The following is a 27,951-nucleotide window of genomic DNA, read 5'->3' as shown; positions in this document are numbered from 1 at the left end:
ACTTGCATTCCTTTCTTCGTTAAAACATCCAAATATTTATGTTTCCAAATGGCATATTAAGAATGTCACAGTCTAGAATATCAGCTGCTATAAACCAGGTTTCCGAACATACTGTAGAATAGTAGGTTTACAGGCCACTTCTAACAGCCTTGCTGTTGGGTTAACCCTTTAGCGACGTGGTTATAGAGTGTCCGCCTACGGATCACGAGATCCGGAGATCGAGCTCCAGTAAGGATCTTGGTATTTTCTCTCCCTTAGTATATTTTAATGCCGGCGAGGACGTTTGACGGACTCATGCGGTGGGCATGGAGTGTCATTCTGGAGATCTGGTGAGCTCTGAAAAGAAAAGGGGGAGAAATGTAGTGATTGTAGGTTTATAGGCCACTTCCAACAGCCTTGTTGTTGGGTTAACCCTTTAGCGACGTGGTTAGAGTGTCCGCCTACGGATTACGAGGTCCGGGATGGAGCCCCAGTAAGGATCTTGGTATTTTCTCTCCCGGTGTATACGTTAATACTGATTCAGTAGCAATACTGCACTACAAAAGTCCAAGATCTATATCTATATATAATATCATAACATGAATTTCAACAGTTGTTCTAAAACCGATGTTTGATATACTAAAATGCTTTTTCTTGTTCATCTGCATATACACAACAGATCTGAACTGCACCAATCAATATAACAATACAATGAAAACTTTCTAAACAGAACTTACCACAATTTCTATACTCAGTAGGGACGTTTCATATTTCTACGACAATAGAAGTCCGTACATGGTCCCTTGATATACATTCAGTTTTATTTAGGCGGCTGTTAGCAACATCATCGATAAAACGTTCTTGAGGTGCGGGGTTATTATCATCAAACGTCTATTGAAAGAAAAGAAAATGACAGAATGAGCGGACTTTACTACGGTAGTAGAATAATAATTGGTCCGACATTTTAAGAAACAGTCTGGTCTATAGATGTCTTTCATTAAGACCAGTCCTAGCTTGCACGAGTACTTTCATGAAACTCTATGGCGAATTTTAAAGTAAGCTGAGATCATAACCTTCTTTTGAGGTAATAATCTAAGTATATACACGTGCACTTGTACTTAAGACCTTTTAGGTCATTTAAGTTTTGTATTTAGCATAAATAGACAATCTAATTATATTGACAATATTTCAGCTGAATATTTTGAAAGCGTTTCCTTTAAAGCACGACTCTCAGTATAGATTTATTATCACAAGTTGACCACTGAAATCAAAACAAAGTCCAAAGATAATACTTCTTCAACGCCAAGACTACCAAATATACCACCGAATCTCCCTGCATCGTTTTGTTGATGTTTTTGCACGGGCCTATAGAGTTGTCCTTGTCGCTTACCTTATTTCCGTCCGCTGCAGCCAGTAATAACGGAATTGGAAGCATTATTAAACAATCGCCTTCTTACAGAGACATCTCATTCATACCTTCACACTTACTACGTACACGCAGCCTGACAATTCTAGCGGACTGGGAGACTATACCTGTTTCCATGACTATCGAGACAAAATAGGGCGACTTGCCAATGAGTACCTAACCTCACTGCGGGAGCATTAACCATCAAATTGGCGACGTTAATTATATAGTCCATACCTTTACACCGAGACTACAGTGGAGCCTTGCTGTGGTACATGATCTCTAAACAGGAGATGAGAGATTTTCTATGGTCGTGAGGATACGTACATCCACAGAGCTAACTAAACAACCGATCGTCAATCTATACTCTCTGGAACTTGTGCAGAAACCCGATGAAGAGATTTCTGCACTGTTCATCATTCAGTCAGTATCTTTTAGGTAAGCACCCCATTTTAACAGTTAATGGTACTGTCCAAATTGAATGATGGACAAGTTCATTATAGACATTTAGCAGGCTAAGGGTTAAATAAAATTAAAGCTGAAAGGAATTCATTTGCATAATCGTTTACGCTGTGTAAAAGGATTGAAATTATTCTATAATGCGAGCGATACACTTCACAAGACATGCGTTAATGTTTTGTAAAGGCATGCCAAACGCAAGAAATGTTTTATTAATGTAATCTGGATTATTGACCGGCTAAATAATTGATTAAGCTGTCAAAGTCGGCATCAAAAGATTGATTTCTCAGCATATATTCATCTACAATTGCCATTATCTCGTCTCATACATCATGCCACTGTTTCAATTATTGACATATTTTAATAAAGAAGAAGGCATTATATATGACTTAAACATGCATGCTTGTGTAGACAGTAGAGAAACATTTCAATTTCATTTACTTAGTAAACTGAAGAAACTAAAACCATACTTGTATTGTTAGCCAACTACAACTAATAAATTGGAGGAAGAACTTTAGGGAATCACAAATCGCATTTAAAGCATCGTCCGTGTATAAAGAAGTCTGTTGACAGTAAGAAAGTAAGAATTGTCAATTGATAAAAAAATGGTTTTATGAAATTAATAATAAAATAATAAGTCTGTCCTTGAAAAGAACTATATTTGTTTGAAGAGAATATGATTGAACTATAGATCAAGTTTAAATTAGAAGTTATTGTGTGGAACTTTAAATGCGCTAACTACGGTGTTCCGTCAGAACCATCATGCTGTCGCACTATCAATCGCTACTGAGGAGATTCATGAAAAATAAATCGAAGTAAGTACTGCAAAGCGTTGTGTTATATAAAAATACCGCTTCAAATAAGAAAAACATTTATAAACTTGTTATGTTATTTGATTGTCATTCAGTATTAGCTCTAAGACCGGACACCATTTTATGTATGTTTATGTCAAAGAACCTAACTGCACTACGACATTGTAAAATGTCGAATCCCACGTTTGTAACGCCGCAAAACAGCAGCAATGAATCTGGTAGTGGCTACCGAAACATGGCCGAAAGTCTTTGGTACAACGCAGATTGACAAGGAAGTACCAACATTTATTGGATGCTAACTCCTCAACCAATAAACGGTCAAGCATATAAATAGATTTAAGATTTTTTTCTTCATACTATCTTTATAAGACACATGTAAAAATGTAACAAAACGACATCGTCTAGAAAAAAAATCTGTAAGCTGGTAGATTGGGAAAGCGTATCACCACAATAATCAAATTATTGTTAAACATGATAATAACGATGATGATAATGACGATGATGATGATATTGTTGACGATGATGCTACTGCTGCTGCTGATGATGACGATATTGAATCAGTTCCCACTTGATGATTATGGTGATGATGATGATGGCGTCGACAAAAAAATTAATAGGATTCTAAACAAATCGTACATTTGTAACAAAATTTATTATCTACAAAACTATATATGCTTCCATTTTGTACATACTGTAAAATCATTTAATTTCGTAGGTATGAAAATTCGTTGTTTTGGTAAAAATGGCTATTTTCATGTGAACTTTTCAGTTTGTATGATTTTTAGCTCACTAGCACAGTGTGAGCTGATGGGTCACATAAGTCTGTCATTGTGTTCTCAACAATTTGCCTGGATTAACCCAGTAGGCAGTTTTTAAATGTTAAGGGAGATTAAGTCTGACGATTCCCATGACGAGTGCCTATTTCTATTAATGATTTCACTGTAGAAAATAAGTGGCAATATCCATCTTTTATTTTGGGATAACATATAAAAATATTTTGCTAACAAATAAAAGATTTACCCCATAAAACTGAATGGAAATTTCCTCATCAGCGCCAAAGAATTTGCCAAAGACGAAATGTTTTGTCAAGAGAAAGTCTCGTTTAATGAGATTAACAGGATCATTACTTGTCTTAAAGTGAAATGTTGCAAGCGATCAGTATGCTGATTCTCCATCGATCAATGTTTCTTTGTTTACAAAGTTACTCCTATTTTTTTGGTTATCGGCGGTGGTGAGACGTGCAATGTTCCTTTATTAACATTACCATTGAAGAATGCAATGTCACCATTTGTTCCTTACTTGGGGTCTTTACTTCTTTATAAGACTGTCAGATACACAGCAAATCAAATGTAAAAATACACTTTTATTTGTAAATTAGAGACAAAATATTTATTTATGAAATGCAAATATAATTACCATGGAAACATGCTTTAAGGTTACGTGTAACTCGGTATTGATGTTTGATTATTCATCGCTGATCAGATTCTTCCACTGGAGGAAGCCGGAAATAGAAATTTTTGATTATTGTTTTGGCGGGAAAGAGTCTCTCCCAGATTTACATTTGCATCTACAGCCAGTGATAGAATCAATAGTAAAAGTAATATCAAACGAAATTTCAACGACTTTATTCATAGCACTATTCTTTCTTTTAAATAGCGCCGCTAACAGGAAAACTTCATGGCGTTTCGAAACAATATCTGGTTTTAATTTGCCATCTGCATCGTAACATTTTATATCAGATGTGAAGGAATTATATCACGAAGACACATACCGTAGATATTCATAGCTATCTTCTAATACCTAACAAAGGAAAACCATGGAAATAATTCTGAATTCTTGATCAACATTTTATATCAGATGTGAAGGAATTATATCACGAAGACACAAACCGTAGTAATATAATAATATGTATCTAAACCTATTCAAGAGAAAACCTGAAATATAGTATTTCGATTCTTACAAGATACAAGTTAAAGCATAGCAAAAGTTTTTTCTAGGGCACATCTATATGAATATATAATGATAATCTTGCAATGTCTGCTTTGAATATTAGTCATCAGTGTGTGGAACCCCAGGATTGGACGCAAGGACAAGACCATTCTACCTTACTGACATATATGTTCGCTTTATTTTTTTGTATAACATCCTAATGTAGTGATCTGATGCGCTAATCAGTCTACGTCCTCGCACACAACAAATTTAGTGGTCATTGATCAAGTAATTCATGGTTATAATTTAGTAGTATATTTCCTAAATCTCGTGAATGTGATATCCGGTCATTCGAAGAGTGAATTTGTTGCGCACAATGAGAGGGTCGCAGTGGAGTTTGTTTTCACATATTGACCATGCATTCGAAGGTAACGACGTATGTTAACCTTTTGATAAATAAGACGTTTGGCATGCTTCAACAACGCCACTTTTCCATCCTCAGATTTAGTAGTATGTAATCCGCGGAGCAAGATCAGTCAGAGAGTCGCCCCAATTAGGAAAGAATAATTTTAACGTCAGAGGTTATTTTTAAGGTCACGGAGTTTGATTGGCCAGCTTGTAATTACGACAGTTTGCAAGGTCGGTCAAGTGTGACTTGCCAATTTTAAGTGTTCCTTCTCAGCAGAAGGAACAATCAAAGATTATTATCTTCATTCTTGACGACACCTATCAAATATTTGCCTGTTTTTGTGTTTTCTTTTCTAGCAAGTTGCTATGATGTTTGACGCTATCTTCAGATTTTACACGAAAAATAACGATTACTGTGTCAATCTGCTACATTAATGTAGTTCGTAACACGAGTGTCATCTCACCCAAGATAGAGTTTTCTAGTATTTGTGGAAATAATCGTGTTTTGCAAGCGCGTGTCGATTTGGACTTTAGATAAATGGATTTAAATTTGTCATGTGCCTATATTCTGTAAATTTGTATCTTCATGGAGCTGAATGAACTCTGTAGGCATTACAGGACATAACTGCAATAATCAGACCGCATGAGTAGGCTATTTTGTACATAAATAGATAATTGAGCAGAATTGCAAATAAATTAGCTCTTAATTGACAAAATGTTAGAATTATGGAAGGAACATTTTCTGGCTACTTATCCTAGACGGTACTCATAATTAAGACAGTTGGTGTCCATGTAGAAACACTTTTCACATGTCTGCCAGACACTTCGAACACCTACTCTGTCTCCTTCGGCAATTTAGATTGTTATTTTATCCCCGACGTCATAAAGTACTTCATTTTGATGTCCCTGGCCACATACAACCAATGTAAAAATGTCTAAATAAATAGTCTCTTCTCGGCTGGCAGGTATGTTTTGTTTTATTTCAAAGTCAATTTTATGCTATATTTCTACTGATCCAGCCATTTCAATTCTTTTGATGCGTTACAAGAATTGCTGCTTTATATAACGGTCAAATATTAGTTTTATTTTATTGGGTTTAACATCACACCAACAAAAACATACATAGGTCATATGGCGACTTTACAGCTTTTGATGCTAAAAGAACCCCATGCGCTCCTTCGTGCATTATATCATCACGGGCAGGCACCTGGGTAGAACCACCAACCTTCCGTAAGCTCAGCTGGATCATGAGGCTCGAATCTACGTCGGTGAGACGTAAGGGATTTGAAGTATGCGGCCTTAATCGCTCGGCCATGGAGCCCGCCTCCCCCCTCAAATATTAGAGATTGGAGCGGATCCTTAAAAAATCAAGAGGTTTTCGTATTTAAAGGCAAGCGATACATGTAGTTCGCTTCGTATGGATTGTAAAACAAGAACCAATGTATGAGTGATGTTAACACGAAACCGTTAAACTGTTCTTAATTTCCTTTAAACACATTTTCAAAATAACTGTTTTTGGTGGGTAAAATGAAAATGATATTTGGTGTTACAAAACTTTCAGAATATTCAGAAGAATTTTGTCTTGCAGATTGACAAGCCGTATCATCTCAAATCTTATTCTAACAAATCTAGATGATGATTTACCGATAGTGATTTAGCATTGTAACAACAATCTGTTTCACTCCTCTGTCATTAGTTCACCTTGTTTTTCAACATCAGTTCGAAATATTTTAACTTCGAAGGCACTTACAACGAACATATGGCAAAACAATAAAAAAGGAAAATAACAAGACAGAGCACCTGAAAGCCCGTTTTAAAAATATGAAAATATTCAATATAAAGATCACTGCTTATGCCTTAAGACCATTCTTCTGTTATTATTCGTATGACGCTTATAGAAAGCTTTATGGGGATACCTAAAGATTTGTCTGATTTTACAGCTCTGATATATCGATGTCCTAGATAATTTTAGGATAAGTTATAGATTGCATATTGCATAGCATCGGCTTATTTGAATATGACTTTATTAAACAAACAAAATACAAAATTTTGAATGCAGTTGAATCTTTCAGAAGGATCATGTTAGGCTTATTATATTAATTATATATTATAACAGGACTCCTTTGATTGCCAGTCCATAGCTTGTGCTTTGATCGGTCTATATTCAACACAGGCTTACTGAGTCAATAAAACACTAAATATATTAAAACTATAAGAACTGATTTCTGATATCATGAAATGAAACAGTCGATGACTGGCTTGCCGGTTAATAGTCAAAACTATTGCTCGAGGTCCGAAGTGTACAATAATGTAAGATTCTTTCACTGAGGGAAGGTGAAGATTTAAATATCTGGCACGAGGGTAACTCTGTAGGCGGTAACGAGACTCTGTTGCGTTACTGCGCAGACCTTACCCGACAGCATGCTATTGCCATTTACACACAAAAGCAGCGATACCATTTTTTCGTACATGAGTATTCAACAAATAGAGGAAAAAATGACATTTATATTAAAAACATCAAACTAATGACTTGTATACAACACTTCTCTCTGACAGTGGCGTTTTAAACAAAGATTTGGAAGCTTACGTCAGTAAACAGAAAACACGTCAATACGTTACAAAGACAAAATCAACGAACTAGTTTCGGAATTGTTTATCATTTGCAGTGGCGTAAAACTTTTTTCTTCCTTTTTATCGAGAAATATATTAAAAGGATTAAAGGGGAACTATCAAGGTATTTGATTTTTATCCGGTGTTACGTAAAAAACATAATAATCGCACGCTTCTAGACGTTGTTCGTCACACGTGAAGTACAGCATAAAATCATCTTAAATCACGTGGTTATATTAGTGAAACAGTGCAAACTGCAAGAATGGGAAAGCATTGAACAGTGTTCGATAGAACGGGACATATCCATTTTTTTGGCATGACTCAATATATAAATTTGTATTACATGTCCGATCGATATTCAACACATGCTTACTGAGCTTATAAGGCAAAACTTAAAAACTAAAACTATTTCAATTAGTTTCTGATGTAATTCGGAGCTCGGAAGGTAGTTTTGAGTGTTTACCGGAAAGTAATGCAATAAGTGTGTAATATCTGAAACGATCTTTCTTCGTTAGAACAGACACGTACTTATGTTTCAGAATGGCATATTAAGAATGTCACAGTCTAGAATATCAACTGCTGTAAATCAGGTTTCCGAACATAGTGTAGTGATAGTAGGTTTATAGGCCACTTCCAACATCCTTGCTGTTGGGGTAACCCTTTAGCGACGTGGTTAGAGTGTCCGCCTATGGACCACGAGAAAACAGTACAATGAAAACTTGCTAAACAGAACTTACGATTTTTATACTCAATAGGCACGTTTCATATTTTCACGACATTAGAAGTCTGCGCATGGTCCCTTGGTATACATTCAGTTTATGTAGGCGGCTGTTAACAACGATAAAACATTCATGAGGTGCAGGGTTATTATCATCAAACGTCTATTGAAAGAAAAGGAAATGACAGAATGAGCGGATTTTACTACGGTTGTAGAATAATTGGTACGAAATTTTAAGAAACAGTCTGGCCTAAGACCAGACCTAGCTTTGTCGGGTATGTTGCATGATTACTTTTATGAATATCATTGGCGAATTTTAAAGTAAGATGAGATTATAACCTTCATCTGAGGTAATAATCTAAATATGTACTTGTGCACTTGTACTTAAGACTTTTTAGGACATTTAAGTTTCGTATTTAGCATAAACGGACATCCTTATTATATTGACAGTATTTATAGTATATAATTGCCGGAGACCTTGATGCCGATAATGTGATTTCTAGCTTCACACAAAAGAATTACTATGCACACTTATTACGTACACGCAACCTGACAATTTTAGCATACTGCGACACTATGACAAAACGACACACCTGTTTCCATGATAATCGAGACAAAATAGGGCGACTTGCCAAACGACATGAGAACGGGTGCTGCGGGAACATTAACCGTCAAACAGACATTATAGTCCATACCTTTACACAGAGACTACAGTGGAGCCTTGCTGTTGGACATGATCTCTTAACAGGAGATGAGAGATTTTCTGTGGTCATGAGGATACGTACGCTCACAGGGCTAACTAAACAGCCGATCGTCAAACTATACCATCTGGAACTTGTGCAGAAATTCGTGAACATACACTTTAATACGGTGCATTCGTACATACACTCAGTGTTACGCAACAGATAATAATATGAGTATATATACGTTATATACGTAGCACGGATTAGAGGTTTTAGATACTGCATTCACACAACGCGGATCATTACCTGTTGATATAAAACATCGACTTTTTAACATTAAAGTGATTTTCAGTACGTAATTTATTTGTACATGTATGACAAGTGATAAACTCTAGGCATTTTGAGGCCCGGAGAATGTAATAGATTTATCTTGTCTTGACTCCGCGTAACGCCGCTTAAGCGCGAAATACGTGTTATCGTTATTAGACTGACGTCAGTTCCTATCTTTAACTTTATCATCATACGTCATTTCATATGCTTTCTTGTTGATCTTTAACGTACTTTTCGTAACGTCAGCTCCTATCCTTGCTTAAAGGAAATGAACCGTACCCACAACGCCTTTCTTTTATTCCCGACCATGTCCCCACAAAAACATTAATTACTGCATTCATCAGCATGATGTCATTTGCACATATATATATATATATATATATATATATATATATATAAGCATGATGTCATTTGCACATATATATATATATATATATATATATATATATATATATATATATATATATATATATATATGAAAAAAAGTTTAAAATGTTTATAAAGTAAAGCAAACTTTAGTTCCTTACTGTACCTAACAGAACAATTATATTACTGCTGATTTTCCTGCCGAAACATAATTAGTCTGCGCAAAATAACTTCCAGTTGAAACGAAGGTTGAATGACATTTGGCGTAATTTATATAGCCATATCGTCGGGTAAGATACTAGTACAACCGAGTGACTGACACTGATGTATAAAGCCAGGAAATTAGTCGTCTCACATTCTCCACTACAGGAGAGATGGGATAATGTGAACAAATGTTAATAAGATTAGCTTTGAAAAGTGATTTGCAAGTTAATTACTAGCTTCTGATAACATATGATTTGAACGTAACGAAAATGTCCATTTTTGGAAAGTGTTGAACGTAACAGTTACATTTAGGATATAATTTATGAACCATACATTGTTGTATGCCTTGCTTGTGTCAAAGTTATAGAAATGTTAAGTGAAATCATTGTTTTTGGTATGTTGACTGACGCAGCATATTTTGTTAAATACGAGATTGAACATTTTTTACGAAATATATCCCAAACTGATTTATCGTTGAATAGAATCATTGCTTGTAGTTCACAAGCGAAAGCATTATATCATTAGGGCGCAGCCAGTCGCATATGAACCATTCTAACTATCACGTACATTCTCGAAGATAGCCACCAAATGTTTGTTTGTTTTGTGTGCATTTCTTTTCTGGCGCGCCGCTATGACGTTTGACTCTATGACGTAATAACTGTGGCGAAGCATTCTAACACACAGTTCCGTACCTTTTGTTTAATAAGCAATAAATCGGGTCGTGTCACAATACTATTTAATAGCCATTATAAATAACAAAAAGGGGACTTTTGCGATTCAGTCTAAATTACTGGTACATGCCATTTTCATGAAATAATGAAGCTTACTGACATTTTATACATATTCTGACACAATCTAATTTGTTTTCTTATTAAACAAAGAGGGCTGAAAACTGTATTATTATTCAACAATTCATTTTTCTGACGTCACAATTATTACGTCATGGCGTTAGACGGCATAGCGGCGCGCTGGAAAAGAAATCAACAGAAATCAGACAAATATTTGATAGATATCTGGAAGGACGTACATACTTATCATTGATAACGTATTAGAATCGAAATAATATATCTCAAACAGTGATTTGTGCGTGAATAAAATTATTGTTTGTCGTTTAGATGCGTATTATTATATCACTCGGGCTGCGCCCTCGTGATATTATTCCTTCATTCTAAACTCCAAACAATGATTTTATTCAACGACAAATCACTGGGATATATCATTTCTTCAACCAATGTACATCCACACATTTAAATCACTTAGCAAAAGGGTGTCGTCTGTTGCTTCAGTCAGCGTTAACTTCATGTATCCATCTATCAAACGATAAATAGAATACTGCATAATATTTCCTAATAAGAAATCAGATGTTTACAGAAGCAACCACGCAACCAACGTAACTAACTGCATACTCGGCTTGACTGAGTCTGTTCAGGAGAGCAAATGAGTAACATCTTTAACGCTTCTTTGAAAACTTGAAAGTCTTTGCACTATTGTACAAAGTGAACATGCCTTTATGACAAGTGTAGATCATGATCAACCTGCACATCCGTGCAGTCTGATCATGGTCTGCACTGTTCGCCATTCAGTATCTTTTTTTGCAAACACCCCTTTTAACAGTTAATGGACCGCATTGAATACGATTATTTGCAGCTGTGTAACTGTAAACAATAAAACAACCATAACCTTTTGAGACGCTCCTCTCGAAATAACGTTTTCACGAGCTAGATTATTTCATGAGTGGATCTTTCCATCTATGTGACAGACGTGATGAAACTAGCTTACCCGTCATGTACTTTAGGTAACGTTTTGTTCGCCAATATTATGTAACTTTACTTCCAATGTTTAGACACAGAAACGTAGACGTAAATTAGGGTCGACTTTGCTTTCACAATCATTATATTTTAACAAAAAATGTCTATTTTTCATGTTTAAGTACAAAAACATATTACTGCTATATCACTGTATAAATTATTGAGAAGCTTTAATGGATAACCATTAGGAAACAAAGTGTGTTAAGTCCATTTAGGCAATTCAATATTGGAAAACGCTGATATCAGAGCAAAATGCAGGCACAAATTTACAAATGTTGTGTCTGAAAAATGAGAATAGATAATAATGTTTACAGCTGCTCACATTTGTTTGCTCTGATAACCACGTAAAGCATAACAAGAGAATAACTTTAGAGAAAAAAACATTAATAACTAATGCCTTATTGCATATATAAGTGTTTTCGAATATTTGTATTTTATCAATGTCTGAAATAAGCTGAAAGGTAGGATTTTATTGCATAACAAAAATGCACTTGTAGTTAATCTGTTTTGAGTTATCCGTAGATCTGGGCTCTCCCTACAGGGAACTTATTGACAAAGTCATATAGATAAAGCTAGTTTCATAAATCAACCTGCTTGGGTAGAATTTGAGTAGTTCCAAATTAAATTCGATACCGAAATCTCATCTGAGTTCAATTTGTGTTTGTTTTATAGACTAAACGACCTAAATGTATATAACCAAACATGTTGAGTTCCATGTTATAACAATTTTGTTGGTTGCCATAAAAAATATAGCATAATTTTGAATAGGATAAAAGCTGAATGTCCAACCCGTTGAAAGTACACAGTTTTGATTAAACAATGCATCGTTTCATAACACACTTAATGTTTCTTATATGTATAAAGAACTGCATTATAATCCAGTCCATTACACTGACAAATTGGTCCTTTGCAGTCAAAATACATTTATTAACCACAACCGTGTTAATGTGAACAGACATATCAATAAATTTAGCTTAGGCATAATATTTTCTTTGTTTTCAACTGTTATAGAACATTATCGAGCATGCTTAAATTCTGGAATCTTATCTATTAACAAACATTCATGCGATAAATCTCTCTATTTCTGATATTTAAGTTTTATTTTTTCACAGATATTGTTGTCAAGAAATGTTTAGCGTATTTTAAATGGTTTCAACCTTTTAACTTTTAACAACTGTAGTTACAATATCAAAGAACTCGAATTCCTTAATTCAGAACATTGCAATTTTTTATATGTTCATTTGACGACAAACTAAACTGCCAAACATACTCGGAGCATATGGGTTTTTTACCTTCAAAAATTGTACTAAAAGCTTTTTTTGCGATGCCTTATTGATATAAATCTTGAGTTTGATATATTATTAAGCATTCCACTGGAAAACAAATGACATTTTCCGAAATAAATGGTCCGGAATAAAATCTAACAGATGTAACTCTACAGTAGCGTCATATAAACTATAAAGCTTTCGTCGTACAACGGAACTCAAGACAGATAGCCGTTCAGACGGACAGTCGGACAGAGTGATTACCGTAGGTCTTTTACCAAAAGATGAGACCTTAATTAACAGAATTTAAAGATAAGAAAACAAGAGACAGAGTATTGCAGTGGCAAATACAGAAGTCCCCTATCGGTGGTGTTCTTTGTTTGCAACAGTGTTTTAGGACTAAAATGCTTCGGCATTTAGGATCTAAGAAATCAAATAATATTTTTTATAGTGACCTTGACCTACAAGCATAGATCATGTACGCGACAAATGTCTCATAATGTGGAGCATCTGTGCGCAGTACTAAGATAACCCATACATGCACATAAAAGTTCTGGAGCGAGAGCGGAAACAATTTTACTTGACCTTCAATAGTAACCATGACCTTTGACTGACAACCATGGCTCATGTGCGCAGCACATTGTCTAATCATGGGGAACATTTCAATGTAATTTAAAAAAGTTATGGACCTTGAAATTTAACCGACAGGCATAGAGCATGTGTTGACACATTGTACCATCATGGGGGAACATTTGTGTGCAGCACTAAGATAATCTATCAATGCATATAAAAGTTATGGAGCGGAAACAATTTTTATTTGACTTTCAATAGTACATAATCTACACATTGCCCTCTTTTTGAGTAACTGCATGATCCAGATTTGCAGTCGGACAGACGGACGGACGGAGGGCATTCCTATAGATGTTCCACCGGTAGGGGATTAAAAGTATTGTGTACCAAAGATATTTGAAAATGTTTTGTTTACAGTGCACAATGTCTTGCATTACTTTTTGTTTGGCTTGGAAGGGTATTACAGTGTCTAAGAAACAATTAAAACTCGTGCTTTTGTTATAATTTATTAAAGTTCAGACATTATACATGAAATAAAGTCATATGAAATAATAACATCTACTATTTTAACATGTCAGATCATAATTATTTATATAATATATGTACAATAAACTCTTTTTATAACTGAAATTATGTTTACTCACTGATATACACATACATTTATACAAAATCTATAAAGCAGTAAGTATGAATTACAAACAATGTGAACAAGAACATTTACAAAATTGCATAAACATAACAATATTTCAAGCGGTAAATTGCGGTCATACTTTGTATTGACCGCTGACATACAAACAAACAATATTTTTAACATTTAGTCTGCTGGCGGCAAGTGATTCTGCCTTTTGCGACTAGTGAAGACCAAGATCAGCCTGCACGTGCACGTCTGTGCAGGCTAATCTTGGTCTGCACTGTTCGTTGTTTAGTCTGTAAATGTTTAGAGAACACCCCGTCGAATATTTAATGGCACTGCCAAACTGGATGATGGACCAGTCCATTTCAGAAATTTAGCAGGGTAAAGGCTAACATCAGTCATAAACAGCTTGATGATTATAAGTTTTATACCAGAAGATGAAAATCATTTCAAATAGAAATAAACTTCCCATAGTTAATAAATACACATACAGTAACATATACCAGTAAGGATGGATGCCAATGAATCGACTGTTGGTATAAAGTAAGGTAAAAAGTAAAACATTTTAAATAACACATGTTATAATACATTCTAAAGTGTCGCCATGTAGCAAACTCAACGGCCATCCAAGTTATGTTATCCTACGAGTATATGTAGAGTTTCAGTATTGTTCTCCGTCGAGATATATACAATGCGCGTATTATTTGATTGGCTAGTTCACTGTTTAGAAAACTGACATGTCCGCCGGATATTTAAATAACAGAATACTGTCAAACATACTGGAACTGAATCCAAAATTATGTATGTGTGATTTCTCATCGATTTCCATTCAATAAAAAGGATTCAAATCAACATCTGAAGGAAAACATTTATTGATATTAAAACAACCAAATGTTAACTCTTAGATTACAGCGGTCTAGTTTCCGTGCGGTCTGATCATGATCTGCACTGTTCGTCATTCTGTTTGTATCCTTTTGGGAAGCACCCCTTGTAATAGTCAGTGATACTGTCCAAATTGAAAGATGGCTGAGTTCATTATAGCAATTTAGCAGGGTAAGGGTTAATATGACGACGTCAATAAATGATCGGATATATTGTGTTGTTTTGATTCTGCCTTTGCGACCAGTGTAAATCATGATCAGCCTGTACATCCGTGCAGTCTGATCAAAATGTGCACTGTTCGCTATTCAGTCAGTGTCTATTTGGTAAGCAACCCTTTTAACAGTGAATGGTACTGTCCAAATTGGAAGATGAATAAGTTCACTATAGAAATTTAGCATGGTAAGTGTTATCACATATGAAAATATAAAGAAGAAACAGACGCAATTGTCATGCATGATCCAAATGCTTTTCTTATAACATTTGGAAAATAACCGGAAAAAAACATGACACTTAACTAACACTTTAAAATCATGATAACGTAAGTTAGCGCTGTAAGTATATATTAAACATTTATGAAATACATGTATAACAAATAACGCTTTTTAAAAAATGATCAGTAGTTAAAGTACAAACACCTTGTTGATATAAAAGAATCACATCATTCACCACAAAGACAATTTTAGGCCTTTCTCATATGTTCACATATAATTGCATCAGTGACTGAAGGATTACTTAAATTTAGCACACTTTTGCAGATCACCAGCTGCACTTTTTATTTCATTTTCTTATTGGTCGGACGTATATGTATTGTTTCATATTATCAGTCAGTTACATTTGCCATTTCACTGCAGCTATTAATATTCATTGGAAAATATGAAAATATTTCATCCGCAGTAAGAAAATCAGACTTTCAAGGAAAAGGACAATGTCTCTTTATTATAAAGACAAATTATATTTTCCTTGCTTATGAATAAATATTCCACTATTCAATCGTTTCCTGATTTCGATTTTTTCTAAAACCTAATGCATTGATTCTGCAAAAACAAAAACAAATACCAAAATAATTAGCATTTTCTCACATTCAAAGAGCACTTCTGTTTTCATTATTTAATGAAGATGTGCAATAGTGTCTTAATGTATTTACGAAATTCTCCCAAACCGTCATTATCACATTACGATTACACCGAGTGTTTTATTTTTACATCATCAAGTATGTTACCTATATATCTGATAGAAACGATCAAATCCATACCAATACTCATGAAGCATACATTTTCCTATTACATTTACATAAAATAACAATATATTCAAGTATTATTGATGATAAGACGAGTGAACAGTATTTTCTCTTATTGCAAGTCCTAAATCCGGCTTCCTGACTGATTGTGCTCTGCGTATGAGATGAAGCGTTTTCATACATCTGAATTTCATATAAAAAACCATATATTCAAATTAATTGAGACCACATATCTCACATGAAATTAAATGGATTTGAAAAAAGACACTTCACACATGCATACAATTTTAAGAGTCATAAAATATAGTATGCGATAAAGATGAACTGATAGAAATATTAATATAAACATTTCTAGAAATGTATGCAGTTCATAAAACATAAACATTTACATAGGAAGTATGCAAGCTCACATTTTCTTCAATTCCTTTTACTTTTCCGTTCACAATGAAAACTTTGCGTCGAAACTGAATATCTTATTCTCAATCATTCTGTGCCCGTTTATGCCAAACCCATTGACTGTTTACACGAAATTTCTACCACGACTAGTAACAAGTTCAAGACACTGTGATATGTATATCGTGTGTTTAAATGCATACTTCAGCTCAAAAGAGGAATGTCTACATTGGCTCCCTATTTTGTACTTTGTTCCCATGGACCATTATTTTGAAATATGCCCTTGCATAAAGCGTCAAAATCTGTGCGTCATTATTCACCTAATTATGCTCATCGACATCAGTAAGTCAGAAAACGTTGAGTAAATGATCTATCACAGATTTGCAAAAGAAAATGATTGTAGCTATGGAAACGGTTATGTCAACTTGCGGCCTTGAGCCTCCATTACTGCGAACATGTTGCGGTGTCTCACTAGGAGGAGCTGTCACGTAAGGAGTTTCCTCTTCTACTGAAAATATGACAAATGATGATAAGAGATAATATTGTTTTGAAAACCATTGAGACTTAGGAGTGTAGCAGATGATTTTGAAATATATAGACAAAAACATACATATTATTATATACTGCATAAATCCGACAAGGAAATGTTTAGACAGGATCATGATATAACATACACCAAATAAGTACATTATAAAAATCCAGTTCAATTACACTAAACACAAGAAAGGAAGTGGTTTTGGTTGGTCTTCTTAAGAAACATCAAAATGAATTCATCACATCTTCAAAATGTGAAAGGGCATGGTTGTAACTAAATAAGCATATAAGTACTAACTTCGCTTAAATTTGTAGCGACCTCTAAATCCATTGGCATCAAACTTGCTGTTGGAACGGAAAGTTACACGAAAGAATGCAGCGTCTGACGTCACTGTAGGGTAAGATGGTCGATTTCCACAGTAACGCCGCATTTGCCTGTCTTCTGTATTGAGAAAGTTCGAGAACGCAACATAATCGCTGTCAGTAGGGTTATCACACCTTGAGGGGAAAAAAAGAGTAAAAACTTTAAATATATAAACTTGCAATGTAACTTCTAAAATATTCAAATTATAGGAAATAAAGCAAAATAGTTCTTGTTTTTCAAAGGTTTATTGAAATATATAATATATTTTAAATATTCACTGTTACAAACAACGGGTTTTTATTTTATATATTTCACTGGTACGGAACTGACATTTAAATACAATATTATATATAATTGGAAATTCTTTCCAAAACAAACATCTGTCAAAATATCGATATAAGTAAATATACATAACACATAAACATATGTTATGTTATGTTATTGTTATATATTTATGATATTATTTTTTATAAATGGGCTACAAACATCATGTTTTTGACACAAAACATCTTTCAACCTGCTTAAGATAAAAAGACAAATGTATTACATGTAACGATTGAGCTCAATCGCCTGAAAATGTAAACCGGAATTAATATATTTGACTTAAAAAAACCTATGAAATGAAAAACTGTTTGTTTTACATGTAACATATAAAAAAATCCTTCATTATTTACGGATGAAAATATGCCATTATAAAGATATTTTGATTGTACACAGAACAGATGTTTAACACCGTAGACATTAAATTTTGTCTTATAACTGCACCAAACAAAATCAAGAACGCATTTCATGTTTCATCAGAGACGAGCAGTGGCAATGATTTATAAGACTCGGTCAATACATTGCTCTTACTGTAAACGCGAAAGAGATTATTGGAGACAATATGAATTTCTGCTCTTGACAGCGCATCACAGAAACATTTGAGCCGCGCCATAAGAAAACCAACATAGGGGGTTTGCGACCAGCATGGATCCAGACCAGCCTGCGCATCCGCGCAGTCTGGTCAGGATCCATGATGTTCGCTTTCAAAGCCTATTGCAATTAGAGAAGCCTTAAGCGAACAGCGTGGATCCTGACCAGACTGCGCGGATGCGCAGGCTGGTCTGGATCCATGCTGGTCGCAAACCCACTATGTTGGTTTTCTCATGGCGCGGCTCATTTAATCTCTTTAATCACGCACAGTTCAAATGGAAACAGTGATCTATTCTACCGGGACAAACCTCCAATATAGAGACCCATTTATTCATATTTAATATCAATTATAGCTATAACTTAAGGCGATTCATACCCGAGACAATCATAGCTTTAATGCAGATAAAGTCAAATATTTTTGTCATGCCATTTGATCTTCAGGTGTGACCTTGACCTTGGACTTTGTGACCTGGGGGGTACACTATACACATCATCTTGAACTGGACTAAATTTGTAAATACTTTCTTACGTTTATTGACGTTCATCCAAAAATAAGTAACTTTTCTCAAACGTTATTACAAAATTTTTCTCATTTATATATATAATTAATCTTCGGATTCCTTTAACATATCATACACATAATGTATTTAACTAACATTTTTGTACAGGATAATTCAAATATGCGCGTTAACTGTTATGTTGTGTATCTCACATCATGTTAAATATAACTGTTATTGTATAGGCAAATTATAATGTTTATCATTAACCAGCTAGGTGAAATGCTTTAACTGCTTTTATTTAATTGATTCTTAATTTAAAAATCGTGCATAAGAGATTTCAACAAGTCTAGACAACATCAAAAAATTATGCTAAATATATTATGTTTTTATTATAGGGCTACATACATCATGTTTTTGACACAAGACATCTTCTAACTTGCTTATAATAAAAAAAGACGAATGTATTATATGTAACGATTGAGCTACTAGAATATTACATGCTATTTCATGCTACATGTAGATTGATAATATTTTGATAAAACCAAGTATAGAAATACAAAGATTACATTTCCAAAGTTCTAGAAGTACTACTTCACGTTAAGATTGTCTTTGTAAAGGATAAAAAATATGTAAGAAAATTGTCTGGAAACATGGAATGATACAGAGCATCAATAATTACAGACTCGGACATATCTAACCTATTCCAAAGGGGTAATTAAATGTGCAAAACCCTTCACGCACTATAGGAATTGTAGCTGAAACGGAATTCTATTACAAAATTGCGGAATTCTATAAAATTGCGGAATTCTATTACAAAGTTGCGGAATTCTATTACAAAATTGGCACTGAATGCACTCCACGAACGCCAAGGATTTGAAAAACAATAAAGACAAAGTGCTGGTCTTACATGAAATTATATATAACTAGATATATATCAGTCGAATCTCCTCTCAATTTTGAATATATTTTTACAGCCCTGTAATCACTGTATAAAACCTTTTGTGCAATGAACACGCTTACAATATTGATTCGCTAGTCCACAAACATCTAGATTAAGAGAAGCTCCAAAACTATATATCAAGCGAATCCATCGTAAAATATGCCCTAGGATGGATTCATTAATTGTATGGTGCCTAGTAAGTGTCTTCTACTTTACCTTGGGATTATTCCATCTACATCAAATTCTGGAAATTCGATCTCTACCACTTCATTAAGTCTTCCAGTGAAAATATAAGTGCACTCCGTATTTCTAGGGTACTGACCCCCATAATTTGGGGATGTGAAATACCCAGTGGTATGTAATGTACTGCGAAACATGAAAGTGCAGACTGCAAAAGAAATATTACAGTGTGTCACAATTTACTAAGCAAAATAAAAACATAACTAAGCTACTGCCTTGTCCAGAAGGCCAAGTACTCCCCTGCCCATGACCTGCGAGATGCCTGATGTCTATGTCAGCGCAGCATGGCTGTTGAATGTGGTGAAAAGTGTTCATTCTAATGTACGATAACAATATGAGCATTCCGAATGACAATATAACATACTGATCGAAAGGAAATAACAAAAATCTGTTTCGATTAAGAAAAATCTAGAAAATATTGCCGCTTAATGACATTTCAGAAAAAAATGCAATTAGGTAATTTCAGTGACACTCCGTTGCATAATTATAACTGCATTACACAGCTTCTTTGTGTGTAAGTTTTGAATGTGATATTGCCATTGTGAAGGTGCATCCACATTTTACAATACATCTTATACATGCACTAGGTAAAAATACAAACGCTTAGTTCTAAAAATGCATCCCTGCAAACAAGACCTAGAAGCATGCCAATTTAATTCAAATCTATAAAAATCAAAGCATTATATGCAGAGAAAATACCTGGATTCTGTCAGATAAAATCAGCAAAAACAAAGTGGCGAAGACACATATCGTGCATACATGAAACAAGGGAGACAATTCCGGACAAGGAGAAGCGTAGAGTAACATACCCTTCAGGAAGATCAAAGTCGTCAAAGTCTATGACGACTATTTCTTTCTTTGGTAAACCGTTAAAAATATATTGACATTCCATGTTGCGGGGATAGAAACCAGGATAGTTTGGTGAGGTAAAAATCCCCTGGGATGCTCGCTTACTGCTGTATTTGAATATACACTCTAAAAGCAAAATTATGTTAAGTAATGAAAGAAACATTTTAATTCACAATGTAATATTCATGTCTAATATAGATATCTACTGAACGTATTTATGTAAAAATAAATGTTCTCTGACAATTCAGAACAGGATACTTTTTTCATAAAAAACTAGGACATCCAACAGTTCATACGGAATAGAATTCTGAGTGGGTACATATAAATGAGTCTTTATAACTATACTATCAATCTATGAATTTATCTTTGAATTTAGGATATATCATGTTAGTTTTAATTGTTCTGACATGTGGAATTCATGAGTAGTTAATAGCAAATATGCACCAGTTTTCTAGATTTTATGTAGTTGAAATGTCATTCTTACTGCACATGCTAAAAGTTGCAAACTGAGACATGCTTAGGCTATGTCCTTATCATACGTTCCGATGTGAAATCAAAAATGCGACTTAAATGTGAAGTGCCCTTTTTAAGAATAATTGCGAATTCTTGTGATTAAAGAGTAACATCTTAAACTCCAAATTTTTCTTCCATTCTCAAGCAACCATATAACAAATATAAAGTGGTAGTTTAAAACTTATGACTGCCTTTGGAATTAATGATTCAAAATATTGTTTTATGTTCAATTCGATGGGTTTATCTCGAATGTGCTAACTTATAAGATCTTATATTTTGCAATGAATGTTAAAATTTCATCCTTTGATATCCCAGACACGCTGGATGATGTCAACAATAAGTTTTACAAAGATAAACCAGCCTGTTTCGTCTCAATCATCACTAAACATACGTTTCAAAGTTCGAAGAAAGGATAAGTTAACTATATCATTATATATAACAATACATTTCAAGCTGACCCCTCACTTTATATCATACGACTGTAGTTCCTAACTAAAAAACAGCTATATCAGAGCTATAACTTGGGCTGAAACATGCTCTCCAAATATTTTACAGCAATGTGTTAACAGGAACTTTGTCTATTAAAACATGATAAATGACGGGCCAAGGGATAAAGTGGCAAGTAAAACCGTCCTTCATTTAGGGACATGTGCACATCATGCACAAATCTGACTTACTTTCACATTACCCTAAAATTAATGGAAGTCAATAACCCTTGGGAGCGTAATCGGCTACAAACATATAACGTAGAGTTCAATATAGAATGGATGTCCGAGATGGAAAACGCATTCAAACATTATTTAACTTTTTACATGCAATCTTTGTTAATATTAGTACAAAATGCTTATAACAACCACAGAATTTTTACAAATAACAATTTTCAACAAGATTCAGACGAGTTTTACCTAAAATGTGTAAAAGTCGCTTTGACCTAATTCTGACGGTTAAATCAGATATGACACAATGTTGAAAATGGAGCAAAATTTAGTTTTCGATACTGCAGTAAAGACTTATGCACTGCACGTTTATTCGGAGCACTGATCATTCGTTCCAAAACCATAAAATTGTCATAAATTGTTTAATCTTTTGAGGAACGGAGGGACATGGAAGAATTTATTTGCTTCCTAAAATCGCAAAAACATGTCATGCCTAAGAAAGATTGCCAGTTGTGTCTGTTGTTGCCATGCAAACAGATTCTGTAAATTAGTTTTCTGCACGCGTGCATAACCATAGAAACAAATCATTCACTGTCAGTGATCTGTCTATGTTCGAAAAAGTCTAATCTGTCAGAATGTAGCCCGCAGCTTTGGCCGAATGAGCCCACTAAATATGTGTGCAAGTTTAATTGCCGTTTGACTGCGTAACAAAACATCGTTTCTGGATCTTTCTAATTTTCTTATTCCAGAAACACCACATTTTTAAAGCAAGCAGGGCAAGGTAGTTGTAAAGATTTTATTTTTGAACGTAACACTCGTAAACATTTTTATTTTATTTTCGAAATCTAGAAATACTGTATATATGTATCATAGGCAAAAAAATTAGATATCAATTTTAGTTATGGAGGCTATTTAGAATTATTTAGAATAAATCAGTGATATTCATTAATGCTAATCAACGGCACAAGAACGAACCAGGAAAAGTATGTAGATATGCCAAAACTGCATACATCTTTGTCTTTCATGAACTATTCAAGAGCACTCCGGAGATATACATATATATTCAAAGTAAAAGAACACAGAAATTTATCATCTGTTCGGAACGCCAAATCAAAAAGACTTTGTTGTTACACTAAAGGTTACATAAAGTAATAATCTTATTCCATTTTCTTGGAATTTACGTCATTTTCACAGAATTTTGATACTGTAACCGCGGTCAATTGATCTAAGAAATATTTCTGGATTCTGTGTCATAATACTATTTGAGTAACACCTTCTACTTAACCTGCCAAACGCTTGAATCGTATGTATATGCTAAATAAAATGGAGGCAAAGACATATGCAGAATTTGCATGTAGCCTACAAAATATCAGTTTATTACAGAAAGAGTAGTTCCTGAGACGAATACCTATTTTACAAAGAGACCTATGTAAAGTCTTTTATCGTGTCAAATGCAATTACCTTCGCGGTTATCCTGAACTCCATTCCCCTGTACTCCAAAATCTACAAATGAAAAAAAAATATTGCTTAGGAAAAACTTTGTATCCATCAATCTAATTCAAATTTCCATGAAAGAGAATGTCGCAAGTGCAAAACTATACTTTTGAATAAACTAGAAGACTGCATCTTTGCCACCACAGTTTTCAAAGCAGTGCTCAAGTCACATTGCAGCATCACCTCTAAAGTAAGGCCGTTAATTCGATCGCTATACATTTACTGAGCACTGTTACAACAATTGTACCTATGCCGTTTTATAAATTGTCAAAAATGAAAGACTTATTTTGTAATATTTGTTGCATCCAATACCACATTTATGCAATCTTAAAAGTCTCACAGTGAGGATACGGCTTTAGTTAACACTGAGGACCTTTAATTCTATGTTATTGCAGTGAAAATGGTCTAATAAATTTCTGTTGAGTACGACTTGACAGAAAAATTCGTTCAAAATATACAGTTTATCATATATATTACATATAACTGTAACTGCAAACTGATTAATCCTAAATAAAATTACAGAAAGCAAGAAATATAACAACATATCACTAATGCATGCTAGATTTTTAGTTGCCACAACTGCGTTATTCCTTGATAACAATTTATATAACAAGTACCCATTTTGATTTTTTATTGTTTTAAAATAGCTGAATCAATTACCTGTACGAAAATTGTATTCTATTCTAAAACCTGAGTTGCTATCTTTTTGGTTATCCATACTCTTAAAAAGGACTCTCATCCTTTGACCACTGGACATGAGCTGTTGTGGGTGCTTCTTGCCGCAAAACTGACCAAGTTCTTGTTCTTCGCCATCTTTATAAGTGTACACTGTAATACTGTCCTGGCTTGGGCACCTAAATATATGCGTATCATATAGAGTCTCTTAAATAACTACCTAATAAAATAAGGCATTCCCCTCTGTTAGGTAGAACAGATTGTCCGAGTAACTCCACTTCTACCAATGAGTTTATATCTTTGGTCTTGCGCAAGGGTTTGCTACGTTTACGTTACTTTGTTTAAAATCTCTTTTCTGACAAAAACATAACGAACAAAGTTTGTGTTCATACATCAGACACTATATTTCATGATTATTGAGATAAATATAATCAAGACAAGATTTCAAAGGCTAAAACCAAAAATCATGCAGAGTATGCGCAACAAAGCGTGGTACCAATCAATCATATACATTTTCATATATTTATATTCACTTTATGTTACATACCCGTGTAAATGCGGACACGTCTAAATTAAAATGAGACAGAAGTATAGTTGAAGAAGTTTAGTAAAAGAGTACCAAAGAAATGACCTTAAAGGAGCCACACCTCGGCGAAAATCAAAATAACCGGAATTTACACGGTAAATTGGTATTAGCAGCTAAACTCCATGCAAAATCTAGTTGAAATCTAGCCAGTAGCTAAGATGACAGACAGACAGATAGACAAACTCAGTGAGTATAAACATTTGGTTTCGGACATATTTAAAGATTAAAATTCTTTGATCTTGGTTTGGACAACTACACAATTGCTCATATACAGAGAAATTTTATCAACTGTCTGACTTACGGCACAAGGCATGTTTTAGGAAATAACACACAACATATGCCCGAGGCAGATCGTTTTTTTTAAACATAATAAAATTAAAACAAAATTAGCAAAAGCTGTTGATCCGATAATTATTTCACTGGTGTATTACACACAGGAACACGTCTGTTTGTAGTTAAGTGTTTTAGATACACTGCACGACTAAGAAGCAGAACACCAAATGTTCACAAACTTTAACAAAAAGAGACTTCTCTAAAGACAACACGAAGTTCTAGTTCTTTTCAGGCGTACTGATATCTGATTGTAGACAGATGTGTTTTCTACCCTGGATTGTTGTGACTTAATATAAACGGTGACCACAAATCTATCACTAGCCGTGACTGCTTCCAACAAACAGTCGTGGCTGCTTGCATCATGTGGAGAAGTTTAAGCAATCAACGATGTGTTTTTGAGACCATTACAAAGAAGTATTCATTTCTCAGCTTATACGCACTTAAAGTGGCTATACGGAAACTAATAAATACTGAATTAAAGTGGCCTTCAACGTAGATAATATCGGTTACTTTTAATCACTTGCCCTAACCCGTTACGAATTCGGCCCTTAATTTATGATGTAGAATTGTTCATGTGAGGAAGCCATTTAACTGAAAAAATCAAAACAAAACCAATAATAGTAAAAAAGATCAGAAAGTAACTTATAATTTGGAAAAACGTATCAGTTGAGTAGATCAATATAAACCTGTGTTTCATTTGATAATTGATACGGGTATCTGTCAGTAAAGAGTTTTTCTTGGTATCTGTTAGTATCTAGCCCACATTATATGCAATAGTAAACATTATATCGATCTGTTCAACTTACACGCTTGCTGCTCAACACCAACAAGAAATCTATAGGTACTACTTACTCAAATGGATCATTTGGATCTCCAGCAGAATAGAAAAGATCCATACTAGTAAATTTCAGTTGTATACGCTCCTGTCCCTCAGCTTTAAAATCATACTGACAGATAATTCCGGATGAATAGAACTGATTTTTGATTGTTCCGTTCTTCTTGTCTTTGCTACTTATACTCTCATTGCATTTAAGAACTGAAAATAGACAATAAAACATTTTATTACATTATTACATTTATTACATTATTTTGTTACATCATAGTCCGCTTGTGTACGTTTACTCTTTAAACGGCCAAACGTCCAGATTACTTTTCTCGAAATTTAAATAACGGCTTTTGTTTTGAATTGTAGATAGCGTGTTAAATAAAGTCATGCATAAAGTTTCTTACAAATAACCATTTAGCAACGGTTGTTCCAATTTATTAACCCTTATCATGCTGGACTCGATTGCGACCAGTGTAGATCATGATCAGCGTGCACATCCGTGCAGTCTGATCATGATCTGCACTATTCGCTATTCAACCAGTATATTTTTGGTAAGCACCCCTTTTAACAGTTAATGGTATTGTCCAAATTTGAAGATGGATAAGTTCATTATAGAAATTTAGCATGATAAGGGTTAAACCTAAATGTCTGAAGCATTCTTATAACTGCAGAACAGCAAAACAACACTGCGCAAACAACAAGTTCTACAGTGAACGACTTTACTTGTAATGTCATTTACATACAGTAAGAAAATCTGAGGTAGTGATATATCGGGTAGTAAGTTCTTACTCAATGAACTAGAAGCAAAGACAGACCTGAGCAACTAGTATTTTTATGAAGTAGTGATTTAAAACATTATCAAAGATAATATTACAAATGTACGGTTATGTTTTTGTAATGCTACAAAATATCCACTATACAATATATATTTTGTAAATGTTATGAGGCAATAACAAAGGAATGTAGAAATGTAAATCAAGTTAAAAGTATAAAGCATATGTTAACAACATATTTACTGGGTAACATTTTAACACCTTCGTGCACGTTTTCGTTTTTCCAATTTTTCCAAGAACTGCATTAATTTGAAATTCATGATAAAAATCTACAATATGGTCTTATTTCTCATATATCACATTCAAGCATGTTTTCGTTTTCTCATTTTCAAAGAACTTCATTAACGTAAAATGCATGATAATAATCTAAAAAGGGTGTTATTTCTCACATATCAGAGTTATTCTGATGAAAAATGCTAGGGCAATGACTCATCAGACATTTATCCGTCACGCTTCAATAATCACGTTGCATGACATTTCACGTAATGTATAGCAAGCGAAATTGACATATGTGACAAATATATTTTTGAGGCCAGTTTCTCACCATAACCATTTATATGCCCGAAGAATTTGTTTCCAGGTCAATTTAAGATAAATATACAACCGAAGCGATATGATGTTATGCAGTGTTAATGACAGAAATAAAATACCCTGTACATTGCTGTGACCATCAATGGCTACACAGAGAAATATGCATTAATATTGAATTATTTTTTTTAAAAACTTAGCATTTAAAAATGATATGCATGGTCTGATTTTATCACATGCCAATCAGTAAAGCCACTATCACCAAGAAAAAAGTATGTATAATCAGTACGGATAAAAACGTGACAGAGATCCTGCTGATATTCTATGAGAAAACTATAATGTTTGACATTATCTTTGTATCATGTGGGATTTTCAGTTTTTATTATGATAAAATATCCATTGATAAAACTTCCCTATTAAAATATGATATAACTTTCCCCTCTGTAATAAACTAGAAACTCGACCTCAGGAAAACT

General features: G+C 34.1%; 1 protein-coding gene across 15 annotated transcripts in view; it reads right to left on the bottom strand.

The window, feature by feature from the left end:
- Nucleotides 1-14,038: 14,038 nt before the first annotated feature.
- The window catches only part of LOC123551877 (suppressor of lurcher protein 1-like), a 377,473-nt gene continuing 363,560 nt past the window's right edge, over nt 14,039-27,951 (bottom strand). For 13 of the 15 annotated variants that reach the window (XM_045341120.2, XM_053541407.1, XM_053541406.1 and 10 more), the window contains 6 exons: nt 26,141-26,324; nt 24,355-24,548; nt 23,662-23,703; nt 20,159-20,330; nt 17,525-17,724; nt 14,039-17,200 (listed from right to left, as the gene is read on the bottom strand). In XM_045341120.2, the coding sequence (XP_045197055.2) occupies nt 17,040-17,200; nt 17,525-17,724; nt 20,159-20,330; nt 23,662-23,703; nt 24,355-24,548; nt 26,141-26,324 (953 nt within the window). In that variant the 3' untranslated portion in view covers nt 14,039-17,039. Of the gene's footprint in view, nt 17,201-17,524; nt 17,725-20,158; nt 20,331-20,991; nt 21,158-23,661; nt 23,704-24,354; nt 24,549-26,140; nt 26,325-27,951 lie in introns of all 15 variants that reach the window. The other 2 variants (XM_053541411.1, XM_053541412.1) reach the window with 2 other exon arrangements.

This window comes from Mercenaria mercenaria, chromosome 4 (assembly GCF_021730395.1).
Source record: "Mercenaria mercenaria strain notata chromosome 4, MADL_Memer_1, whole genome shotgun sequence".
Lineage (NCBI taxonomy): Eukaryota > Metazoa > Mollusca > Bivalvia > Venerida > Veneridae > Mercenaria > Mercenaria mercenaria.
Note: the sequence above shows the minus strand (reverse complement) of the source record. Positions and strands in the feature narration are given on the sequence as shown.